The 12,486-nt window shown below is 46.9% G+C and overlaps 1 protein-coding gene across 1 annotated transcript in view; it reads left to right on the top strand.

Moving 5' to 3' along the window:
- The window catches only part of PTK2B (protein tyrosine kinase 2 beta), a 130,980-nt gene that overhangs the window by 90,674 nt on the left and 27,820 nt on the right, over positions 1 to 12,486 (top strand). Inside the window, exons 4-10 of the mRNA XM_037742657.1 lie at positions 580 to 672; positions 2,401 to 2,480; positions 10,190 to 10,252; positions 10,461 to 10,515; positions 10,966 to 11,106; positions 11,479 to 11,553; positions 12,339 to 12,440. Of these exons, the coding sequence (XP_037598585.1) occupies positions 580 to 672; positions 2,401 to 2,480; positions 10,190 to 10,252; positions 10,461 to 10,515; positions 10,966 to 11,106; positions 11,479 to 11,553; positions 12,339 to 12,440 (609 nt within the window). The remainder of the gene's footprint in view (positions 1 to 579; positions 673 to 2,400; positions 2,481 to 10,189; positions 10,253 to 10,460; positions 10,516 to 10,965; positions 11,107 to 11,478; positions 11,554 to 12,338; positions 12,441 to 12,486) is intronic.

Raw genomic sequence — 12,486 nt, forward strand, 5'->3', positions numbered from 1 at the left:
GGGGTTTCACCATGTTGACCAGGATGGTCTCGATCTCTTGACCTCGTGATCCACCCGCCTCGGCCTCCCAAAGTGCTGGGATTACAGGCTTGAGCCACCGCACCCAGCCCTACCTCAGAATCTTCTAGCAAATCTGAGTGGCATTCTAGCCTTCCTCCAGCATCGAATACATGTATTTTCTAAGCTAATCTGGGCTCATAGACTACCCCCATCCCAGAGCAGACACCTAAAAGTAACACTGAATGGGGTGTTGACAATGCTAGAGGAGAATAGAGACAAAAGGGTGGGGAGGATGGGAAAGCCCAGGTCCAGGGCTGGCCTGTGAACCTATGGGAAACAGCTACCACGAGAGAGAAAGGTGGAAAGTCAGGGCCAGCTCTGACATCACCTGCCAGCCACCTCCCTGTTGATGGCCTCTTGCCCAACCACAGAGGACGGAAAGAGAAAAGCCCGGAATGGGTGGCCATGAGACCCATGGGCAGCCCTCCCCTTTGCAGTGGGGTTGCTTCTGCCCTTGGGGTCCCACTCTTTTCTTTAGGCTCCAGCTTCCCTGTGTCAACCAGAGCCTGACTGTCCTGTTGCAGGTATGACCTTCAAATCCGCTACTTGCCGGAAGACTTCATGGAGAGCCTGAAGGAGGACAGGACCACACTGCTTTATTTTTACCAACAGGTAAAAAGTACTTTATCTTCCTGCCCGAGACTCCCATTGCACCTTAAATGCCAAGCATCAACCATCCTCTCCTAGGGAAATGGAAAGATAAAAGCCCAGATTCCGGAGGGCCCAAGCTAGGAAACTTCTCTTGAAGAAGGTTCTAGGTCTATGGTCAGCGGCGCCAACCCCACTTCTCTCTCAGTATTTAATGACTGGGTAAACTGCCCGGTATGCTCCCAGCTCCTTTTGGACTTTTCTTTTGGCCCAGGAGACCTGGCTAGTGAAGCCGCAAGAGCAGGTCCAGGATGAAGCCTGCAGTGCTTACTGCACAGCTCTGCCATTCACTAACCTGAGAGCCCCAGGGGACCTCATTTACCTGCATGAAGCTGTTTCCTCTGCTATAAAATTACTATGGGAATTATAATAATAATACTTACTTTATAGGGTCGTTTGTAGAGACCAGATGGTATTATTGGCTGGTAAATTGGCTCTCCAAACAAAACTTCCCTGACATGTAGTGCTTGCCTATTTATTTATTTCAGTAGGTTTTTTGGGGGGAACAGGTAGTGTTGGTTACATGAGTAATTTCATTAGTGGTGATTTCTGAAATGTTGGTGCACTCATCATCCAAGCAGCATTCACTGTACCCCATGTGTAGTCTTTTATCCCTTACCCCTCTCTCACCCTTCCCCACAAGTCCCCAAAAGTCCATTGTATCATTTTTTTTTTCATTTATTTATTTTATTGCATTTTAGGTTTTGGGGTACATGTGAAGAACATGCAAGATTGTTGCATAGATACACACATGGCAGTGTGATTTGCTGCCTTCCTCCCCATCACCTACATCTGGCATTTCTCCCCTTGCCATCTCTCCCCAGCTCCCCACCCCCCACCGTCCCTCCCTTATTTCCCCCTAACTGACCCCAGTGTGTAGTGCTCCCCTCCCTGTGTCCACGTGTTCTTGCATCGTCATGGTTAGCTCCCCCTTGTGGGTGAGAACATATAAAGTTGGTTTTCCACTTTGGAGTTACTTCACTTACAATACTGGTCTCCAACTCCATCCAGGTGGCTGCAAATGCCACTATTTAATTCCTTTTTATGGGACTTGCCAATTCCTATGGTGTAAATACTCCCCCACCGTGGCCTATTTCAAGCTATCAGTTAGGACATCTACTTGCTCACAAAACTTCTGAAAACTTAACAACCAGCTCTCAGCAGCTGTTCTGAGCATCTCTGACTTCCGGACAGAATGTGTGTGGAGTGCCAAGCCCAGCACCAGGTGCAGAACGAAGCACAGCATCAACAGGAGCGGTCGTTGTTGTCTTCTGTCTGGTCTTACGTCCCTCCTGGTTTGCTAGACACTGAGCTAGACTTTTCTTGACCTGTGGATGACATTTATCACTATTTACCAACAGGGCTTTGGATAAATTACTGACTCCTTGCAAAATCAGTTTCCTTCTGTCCAAAATGGGGGATGAGGGGGATCTGAACTTCCTGCCTATGGAGCAGGGAGAGAATGCCTGTAAAAGCACCTCAAAAACCTCACAGCCTTGGCCTGTGGAAGCTCAGGTACCCCTTCCCTCATGCTCTCCATCCCTGCTCTAAGTTTGTTTGCGGTGGGGTGGGTAGCTGTTGCTTAGGGAGCCAGAATCAGGCCCTTCATCTTCTGGGGCCTCTGTTCAGGGAAACGGGGGCCAGGGAGGTGGTGAGGGTGCAAGTCTGATGCTTGGCGTTTCTCCCCACCAGCTCCGGAATGACTACATGCAACGCTATGCCAGCAAGGTCAGTGAAGGCATGGCCTTGCAGCTGGGCTGCCTGGAGCTCAGGTATGTGGCCTCAAGGCCTCTGCTGGGAGGGTGCTGTGCTGGGCTTTGGGCCGAGCTCTGGACTGGCCCAGCCTTTCCCCACGTCCAGGATGGGAAACAGTAATAAGTATGTGAGAATCAGGAAGGGGAAAGGTGGTGACCAGCAGCAGGTGAGGCTCTGAGGGGCTGCGTGTCTGGTCCTCGGGATGGCAGGGGTGGGAGGGCCAGCCCCCTCCCTAGATGCACTCTCCTGGCTTCCTTTGCTGCCACTGCTCTTGCCTGTAGGCTGCTGGGTTTTTCCGTCTGTCAGTCACCTCTGCTGCTGTTCGAGTGATTCAGCAGATGCTTTTTGTCACCAGGCTAGGATCTGGGGGACATTTGAACCTAGAGATGTCAATCTGTGTTGCCATTGCTGTATCCCCACTTCCAGTAGGCACTTGAACAATATGTTTGGAATCAGTACATCATCCAGAGAGGCCCTCACATTTCCATGTTGGGGGGGTGACAGATGTGTATACAATTAATCATAATACGAGGCTGAATGCAGATGGCGCCGATATCCGTGTAGGAGTCATTCATCCTGTCCAAGGGCATCAGCAAGTGGGTATCTGAACTGCTCCTGGAAGGAGGAGAAAGGTTTCAATCAGCAGAGAACAGGGTCAGGGGAGAAACACTCTAGGCCCAGGGATCAGCGGAAGGAAAAGCATAGACTGGAGAATCGCGAGGTTGGAGCGGTAAGTTGGGGCTGATGTTGGGAGACACCATTGGTCCAATGGCAGTCCAGTGGTATCATTAGAATGATATAATTAGAATGACAGTCTAAAAAATTAGGCTTCTTGGCTGCCATGGGGTCATTGCCATTTGGGACTGAGGAGGGTGATGTGGCTCACCTGTGCTCTACCCTGCCATGACCAGTGCAACGCCATTGGGTTTCACCATGCCCTGCCATTCTACCCTCTCCTCTGCTTCTCTCTACCCCTTCTCTGCCTTAGAGCAGTGGTTTCAACGTCTGCTTACAAATCATAATCACCTGGGAGCTTAATAAACTAGAAGTGTCCTGCCCCTACCCTAGGGAGATTTGATCTGGCAGACCTGGGTAGAACCTTATCCTAGACATTTTTTACCTCCCCCACCCCAGGTGACTTGAATACCATTAGTCATATGGGTTGAGGGGAGGACTTTCAGGATGACTGCCAGGAAAATCGTTAGCCAAGGATTACTTCCTGTTTTCTGGAACTGCATTTCCGGAGCCTTATCTGTGACCTCGCGGTTAAATAGAGAGTAGAACTCTGCTACCACTTCTACAGAATGGGGGGCACTGGGGAATTCTGGCCCCTTAATGAATCTCAGAGGGAATGCTGAGGGGTACCCCAGTGGGGGCAGTGGGATGGGAAGGGGAGGGTCCCACTTTGATTTCAGCATCTGAGGCTGTTGGCATTACTGATAGAGTAGGTCAAGGGTAGCTTTGAGGGCTTCATATTTGGTTACTTTGTCTCAACAAGCAAGGGAGCGTTCATCCCTGCAGCTGCTTAGAAGGCATCCCAGCTCGCTGCCATTAGTAATAATCTTGGGAGCTTGGTGCTGGCAGACCAGGGGCAGTCTGTGAAGTTTATTTTATTATCTGTGCTTTTTATGCCTTCTGAGACCACTCGGCTCCTATGAGCTGCATTACATCCTATCCAGTCTTATTTTCCCCTCTAAAATCAGACAAGTTGAAAATGCTTATCTTTACCGTTTTATTTATGGATCTCATACCCAGGATGCTAGTATCACTTTGACACACCCATCACTTGTCACCTGTCAAGTAGTCATCACTTAGTTGTAAAACAGCACCACAAAGACCCATTAACATTCTATTTTGTTTTATTATATCCTCCAATCACCCCCAAACTATTTCTGCTGGTGGCCTAAGTGCCAGGCGCTGCACTAATGTATTGGAGAACAGGGCGAGGCATCCAGTGTGACTCCTGTAGGTAGTATTGTCATGAGTATGACTGCAGATACCTGCTGTCTAACCAACGCAGGATGATTCTAAAAGCCACACTTGTTTTGTGCAAGAGACACATTGTTTCACGTCTCCTGAGTGTGAGGAACAGAGTCAGAGAGATGTTCCTATTCTTACTGGTTGACCATTGAAGTGCAGGGTATATGATATTAGGGAGAGGTTATGAAGAACACCTGTTTTATGAACCTAATAGAAGATTTGCAGGTCTAATAATTTTTAAAGCTGAATGCAATTATTTGTTATGATGAGCTATTTTAAAGTCAAGTTACAACTGTTTGGCACCAAGAGAGACTTGGACACATTTTGGAAAATCAGAGTATAAGGCAGAATTTTCTAGGGCTGTGGCTCTGGTCTGAAAATGTCCCAGGGTGTGGGGTTACCTACAAATCATGAGCAATAATCCCTTGTACTATTAGCATCATTGATTATGTCACCTACCTGTAGATACATGGCATCTCCAGGAAAAAATACTATATTATTTCCTAGCTTAAAAAAGAGATATGATGTAGGCCTGAGACATGAGATATGTGAAATGAATCTTCAGGGGAGTCCTGAGTTTCCTGTGTTACTCTGGGCAAGTCAGTTAATCTCTCTCTCTGCCTGGATTCCTTCATTTGTAAAATAGGAATGATAATAGTTACATTATAGTAACATTACATTACTATATAACATTTGTTATGCTATATAACATATAATAATATATTCTGTTACTATATAGCACATGTTTTACTATATAGCATGTTTTACTATATAACATATATGCTACTGTATAATATGTATAATATGTATGTTATGTTACTATACAATAGTAACATAACAAACCTTGCGGGGTTGTTACAAAGAATGAATGAGTTAATGTATTTAAAGTACTTAGAACAATGGCAGGGACCAAAGTATTCAATAATTATTTATTATATTTTACTTATTTTTTTCTTTACCCTTCTTTTGTTTATTTTGAATAGACTTTATTTTTCAGAGAAGTTTTAGGTTCACAGCAAAATTGAGCAGAAGGTACAGAGTTCCTATGCACCCCCTTCCCCACACATGCCCAGCCTCCCCACTCTCTACATTCCCCACCAAAGTGGCGCATTTATTACAATTGATAAACTTACATTGACACATCATTATTACCTAAAACCTGTAATTTACGTTAGGGTTCACTCTTGGTGGTGTATGTGCTGTGAGTTTGCCTAATTGTATAATTACTTATATCCACCATTATAGTGTTGCACAGAGTAGTTTCACTGCCCTAAAAATTCTCTGTACTCCACCTATCCATCCCTCCTTCCCTCGAACCCTGGCAACCATTGATCTTTTTATTGTTGCCATAGTTTTGCCTTTTCCAGAATGTCATATAGTTGGAAAGATACCTAGTTAATTTTATTCATTTACTGGAGATGCTTTGTAAATGTCAAATGTTTTCTCTAAATAGTACCTCAAAATGAAAGTCTGAAATTCATGGCCCCTATGCTAGAAATCAGTATCTGCCCAGTTTGAGGAACCAAATAACTTCTCCCCCTTGACCTGAGACACCTAGGACCATTGCCTACCCCCAGCAGAGCGTGCATGTGCGCACACACACACACACACACACACACAGAGTGAATGTGTAACCCCAGATTAGTTAAGTAGAAACTGATAATAAATAGTAGAGAAAGAACACACAGCTTGCTTTGCTTCAAAATGCATCTTGGCTTGTAGTTAATTTCTGTTGATGTTTAGAAGAAAAAAGTAACCAACTGGATTTAGCTGTTTAGTTGGTTTAGTTGTTTCCTTATTTTCTGCCGCCCTTACCTGGGTATCAGTCATAGGCCTGTATTTGATTGTAGGTGCCACTGCCGTCCACCTGATGTTAGCTACTCAAAATTACAGGCTTGGGCTGGGGGGACCAGCCAGGCACTAGAGGGTGCTCCAGGTAGGCACAGCCTTGCTCAGTGACTGCGGGTGGGGCAGATTTGGGAGACCTGGGTGCCCCTGGAGAGCAGCTGAGATGATTGGGAGGCTAACTTGCTGGAGAGAGCATTGTCTCCGGTCAGTGTTGGTTACTAGTTCTCCCAGACATTCCCAATATGTTCAGTTGCTCCAAATGTTAGAAACACACAGATTGTGGCATATCTGAGTGATTGGACACTTTTGTTCATGGTAACCATGTAAATGATCTTCGATGCCTGAGAGAAGGGTCATCGGGGACACAGGGAGTGGGTTAAGCAAGCTGGGTCCAGGGGATTGGGATGATCTCAGTGTGCTAGCTGAGCTTCCTTTATCCTAATAAAACATTTTTCCATTCACTACCTCCTTGATCATGCTAAAGTGCTGTTATTTTTATGTTCTTCAGTTGCTCAGTGTTAATTTCAAAATGTTTACCTTTTCATTTAGCTAACCGTGTTTTTGAAAATTTAATATTTAAGTATCCCAGTCTTCCAAATTCTTTCTTCGCAAGTCTCAAAGTTCATTTATACACTCAGCAACAGATCATAAGACTGGCGTGGCTTTAGGAGACCACTCTCCTTTGTGGCTGGGAAGCAGATCTCACCCCATGGGTGGGCAATGCATTCCCCCTGCCTGGCACACTCTTCTCATTTCCGTTTTCAGCCTAGTAAACTCTTCTATCTTCTGGCAGCCTTAGAAAATGTACTGAGCTTGTGTTACCTGCTTGTCCTCTGCATACGTAGGAAACCTCAGCATGAGCCTATGAGGTGTCAATTGCAAGCAGTGTGACCATCTGCTGTCCTCATCAAGCCAGCCTAAGGGTCTCTTCGTCTCGAAGCCCTTTCTGTGCTATCCAGACCCCGTCCAGCCTCCTTTGCAAAACCACCTTGCACCCAGCTCTGGGAGGCAATGACATGTGCCCATGCACCAGATTGTGAAATTCTATCAAATCCTTAGAATCAGAACTGGTGTTGCCTTTGCCTGGCACATATGGACTCAATACATAGTTGAAGGAATGGATAACTCTGAAATAACTGAAATCCTCTTCCTCAGTGGATCTTTGCCAACATTTATTCTGTTAGAATTCAATAGTGTACAGCAAGCCAATGTGTTCAGTTACCTGGGAGTATATTTTATGGCTCACTCAACTCAGGGGCACTGCAGATGACCAGCCTGCCTGTAGTCACCCTGAGGTTTCTTAAGAATGTGTAGGTTGAGCAGCTAACACTGGCATGAAACGTTTCTAAAGCTGCCGTGGTCAATCGTATGGAACTTTGGGATCTTAACTGCAGGCACACTTCAGGTGGGAGGAGGAAGAGGAGGCGGAGCTTCCATCCAGGGGAGAATCCTGAGTAGACTTCTCATGTCCTTTACCTCAGTGGCCCCCAACCTTTTTGGCACCAGGGACCAGTTTCATGGAAGACAATTTTTCCTTGGAGTGGGGCATGGTTTCAGAATGATTCAAGAGCATTACATTTATTGTATACTTTATTTCTATTATTATTACATTGTAATATATAATAAAATAAATGTACAACTCACCATAATGTGGAATCAGTGGGAGCCCTGAGCTTGTTTTTCTGCAACTAGATGGTCCATCTGGATGTGACAGGAGACAGTGACAGGTCATCAGGCATTAGATTCTCATAATGAAGGTGAAACCTAGATCCCTCACATATACGGTTTACAATAGGGTTCATGCTCCTATGAGAATCTAATGTCGCCACTGATCTGACAGGAGATGGAGCTGGGGACAGCTGTAAATACAGATGAACCTTCAGTCACCCACTGCTCACATCCTGCTGTGCGGCCTGCTTCCTAACAGGCCACGGACCAGTACTGGTCCGTGGCCTGGGGGTTGAGGATCTTTCCCATACCTGAATGTCATCCCTATCTCCCAGTCTTCAGGTTCCCAATTCTGCGCATCTGCCCTTAGTCAGCAAGCACATCCTGTCTCAGGCACCATCACTTACCTTGCTCTGTCAGACACCCAGTAGAGAAAAGTCAGGGTAGGGAAGAGCCCATCTTCTTAGTTTTCTAAGTTCTCTTCTTGGATCAAATTCCTAGGGTTTTCTAGCCTCACTACTAGTAACATTTGGGGCTGGATACTTCTTTGTTAGCAGGGAGGGGTGGGCTTCCTGTGCATGGAAGGATGTTTGGCAGTATCCCTGGCCTCTACCCACTTGATGCTCGCAGCACCACCATCCCCTACTCCGACTAGGATGTGATAACCAAAACTATCTCCAGACATTGCCCATTGTTTCAGGCTGGGGCACAGAGTGTAAAATTGAGATTGTATTTGTTAAGAGGTAACTACTTACTTCGTTTGACAATGTATTCAAAGACACCATTTATTTAAAATGTTTAAGGATATAGCATTTTATGTTTTACTTTTTTATTGGGTATTTCCTCTATGATTTCATGCCTTGAGGGTCTTCCTTTTCATTTTTTTGAGATGGAGTTTCACTCATCACCCAGGCTGGAGTGCAATGGTGTGATTTTTGGCTCACTGCAACCTCCGCCTCCCAGGTTCAAGCAATTCTCCTGCCTCAACCTTCCCAGTAGCTGGGATTACGGGCGCCCGCCACCATGCCTGGCTAATTTTTTGTAATTTTAGTAGGGATGTAGAGTTTCACCATATTGGCTAGGCTGGTCTCGAATTCCTGACCTCAGGTGATCTGCCCACCTTGACCTCTCAAAGTGCTGGGATTACAGGCATGAGCCACTGCGCCCAGCCTTGAGGGTCTTCTTGATCCCATAACTTGGAAATATTTTTCTAGATTATTTTTTCTGGTTTGAAAGCAGTTTTTTTTTAACTGACCTCTATCTTTTAATGCATAAGAATAACCATTTTAGACAGAGTATGTGGTAAGGATCTAACCTTCCTATTTTCTAAACACAGTGAACTGTCCGAAAGTCATTGCTTTTGAATTGTAAGTTACTTCCCTCCCTCTGCTTATAGTATTAGTTGCACAAAACTTTTCCCACACATTTATAAGGATCCCTGAATTAAAGGAATACTGAATAACTCTAATACACGATCAGGAGAAGGATAATGTCTGCAGCAGTCAATGAAATTACTAGACACAGTGACACAGAGAGGGAAGGGAGGCTGGCACATGTGAGGACATTAGCTATTTGGTCTCAGCTTAAGACACAATTGCATAAAAATATTTATCAAAGCATACATTTTTAGGGGAAATGAGACGTAAAGAATATAAGTAAAATATTAATATATTTTAGTTAATACATTATGGTTAATCATGGTACAACTATGAATAATTTTATTTTCTTCTTCTGTTATGTAAGTGCTAAAGTTTTCATATGTACAGTACTACATTTAACAAGTATCTAAATGAACACACAAACACACACACATATGGTATCTAAGAAATAGCAAATAAGTGAAAAGGAAATCACAAGAGCCCCCCAGGATCTGCAGGTGGAGGTCAGTGTTCCTAGGCTGATCATTCAACATGGGCTGCCATGGGTCTTTGTTTTTAGAGGTCACAGATGGAGCCGCCATCTTCCTCCTCAGCCTAGTCAGCCTAGTATCTGCCCATTCCTAGAGTGGGCTTCCTAGGATTCGAGGCTGGAGTCTTTTCTAGGAATGAAATTTGTAGGGTTTGCTTTTCCTCATAGGTCAAAATACCAAATTTTATGACTCTCCTAACTTTCTTTCTCCTGGGGACCCCCACATATGGCAGGGGAAAGGGGCTTCTAGTGGCATGAGGTTCTGGGTCTGACTGCCTCATTCTCCAGCCTTCAGCCCCCTCTTCACCCCCTCTTTCTCCAGGCGGTTCTTCAAGGATATGCCCCACAATGCCCTTGACAAGAAGTCCAACTTTGAGCTCCTGGAGTAAGTTCTGGGATCACCTGCCTCCCCTTCCTCCCTGTCCCTCCATGTGTTCTTCTCCTCCTCACCCTCTCCTCCACCCCTCCCCAGACCAGAGCCACACAGGGCCCCTCTCCAGGTCCCAAAGCCTTCTCACCTCTTCCTGAGTGGCCCATAGTCCTGGGGTGGGGGTAGGGGGAGTCACATGGTGCCTTTTTCTTCCTTCTTGCAGAAAAGAAGTGGGGCTGGACTTGTTTTTCCCAAAACAGATGCAGGAGAACTTAAAGGTGAGAAAACCAATGGGTGGGGACCTCTTTGAGCTGATTCCCAAGACTAGAGTGGAAGGGTGAGGCTGCAAATACTCAGAGAAGCCAGGCATCTGCACAGCCTTGGGCGTTTGGACACAGGACCACTAAATGCACCCAGGGGTCCTCTCCGGGTGGGAATCCAGCTGTGACATGCCTGGGCTCCCACTCTGCATCGGGGCCTTATCAGCTCTGTGGCCTAAGCGCTGGGAAGTTGCTACCTCCTGCCCCCTGCACCTCACTCATATGGTTATAGTGAGTCTCTCTTGAGACAGTGGGTATGTGTTTTAGGTCATAGATCACAGCTGCTCTTGGGGCAAAGATCCTGGGGACCATTTTCGAGCAGTGGGCAGTCTCTCGGTGAGACCCTAAGGGAAAGAGTGAGAGCTGGGAGAAGCAGGTCTCCGTCACACTGCCCATCCCCTCCCCCAGCCCAAACAGTTCCGGAAGATGATCCAGCAGACCTTCCAGCAGTATGCCTCGCTCCGGGAGGAGGAGTGTGTCATGAAGTTCTTCAACACCCTCGCAGGCTTCGCCAACATTGACCAGGAGACCTACCGCTGTGAACTCATTGTAATGACGGGCTCTCTTGATCCTCTCCCTGACCTGGATTCCAGGCCTCTCAGGAAAGGGGGTGGGGGGAAGGGAGAGGCTGCAATCGCTGCAGATTCTCAGGCAGCAGGACCTCGCTAACCTGCCGACACAGAAGTCACGGGCATCACCTTGCCTGAAGTAGGCGCTAAAATGTTGGCCTCCAGCTCTGCGGGGGCAGGCAGGACAGGAAAGAGGTCAGGAGGGGAAAATCAGTATGGCCAGGGTTTTGGGGGAAGGAGCTGGAGACCCAGGAGACAGTGGCCTGTGTCTAGCTTAGGGAGCTTTTCTTTAAGTTTCTGAAGAATGGGGAGGGCAACTCTGGGACAACAGTCCACTCTCCTTTTATTCCAGCAAGGATGGAACATTACTGTGGACCTGGTCATTGGCCCTAAAGGCATCCGCCAGCTGACCAGCCAGGATGCAAAGGTAGAGAGACCGCGGGCAGCCCCACCCAGCTCCAGGCAGGGAGATCTTCCCCTCTTTGCTGCCTCCCCCTGTCTGCCCCTTTGGGTCTTCTTGCCCCCATTGATGAGAGCAGAGTCCTCCTAAGGCCATGCCCTGGCGTGAGCAGCAGTGGAGAGCGTTTAGAGACGGCAGCATGGGGCAGATGGCTCTTTACATCCCCATGACTGTCATCTGCACAGAGATGGCAGGAGCAGTAGACAAGGCCGCCATGATTACTCTCCGAGCTCAGCAGTGTCTCTCTTTCAGTGACAATATGGGACATAATACCCCTGGAAGTCAGGGGACCTGGGTCCAGTTATGACTCCACCACCAGCTTTGCACATGACCTTGAGCAAGTCTTGGCTTTCTCTAGACCTCATTTTCTCCTTGGCATGGGAGGGGCTTGGTCTAGATGAAGCTTGTGGTCCCAGGACGGCTTTGAATACAGCCCAACACCAATTCATAAACTTTCTTAAAACATGGTGAGATTTTTTTGTGCAATTTTTTTAAGCTCATCAGCTATTGTTAGTGTTAGTGTCTTATGTGTGGCCCAAGACAATTCTTCTTCTTCCAGCGTGGCCCAGGGAAGCCAAAAGATTGGATACTCCTGAACTAGAAGATCCTTCTAGGCTTAATAGTCTGATTCTCTCTTCATTTCCCAGAGAAACTCCCAGTTCCTCCTCAGCCCAACTCCCCCATACTGACCAGTCTGCACAGCCCAATCCTAGCACTGGGGTGGTCTGAAGCTCCCCCTTCTTTTCCCACAGCCCACTTGCCTGGCCGAGTTCAAGCAGATTAAGTCCATCAGGTGCCTCCCGCTGGAAGACGGCCAGGCGGTGCTGCAGCTGGGCATTGAAGGTGCCCCCCAGGTGAGTGTCTCTGGGCACCTGGCAGCTCTGCAGGGGTTCTCACAGC

The sequence above is a fragment of the Cebus imitator genome, unplaced genomic scaffold (assembly GCF_001604975.1).
Source record: "Cebus imitator isolate Cc_AM_T3 unplaced genomic scaffold, Cebus_imitator-1.0 Scaffold125, whole genome shotgun sequence".
NCBI classification, from domain to species: Eukaryota; Metazoa; Chordata; class Mammalia; order Primates; family Cebidae; genus Cebus; species Cebus imitator.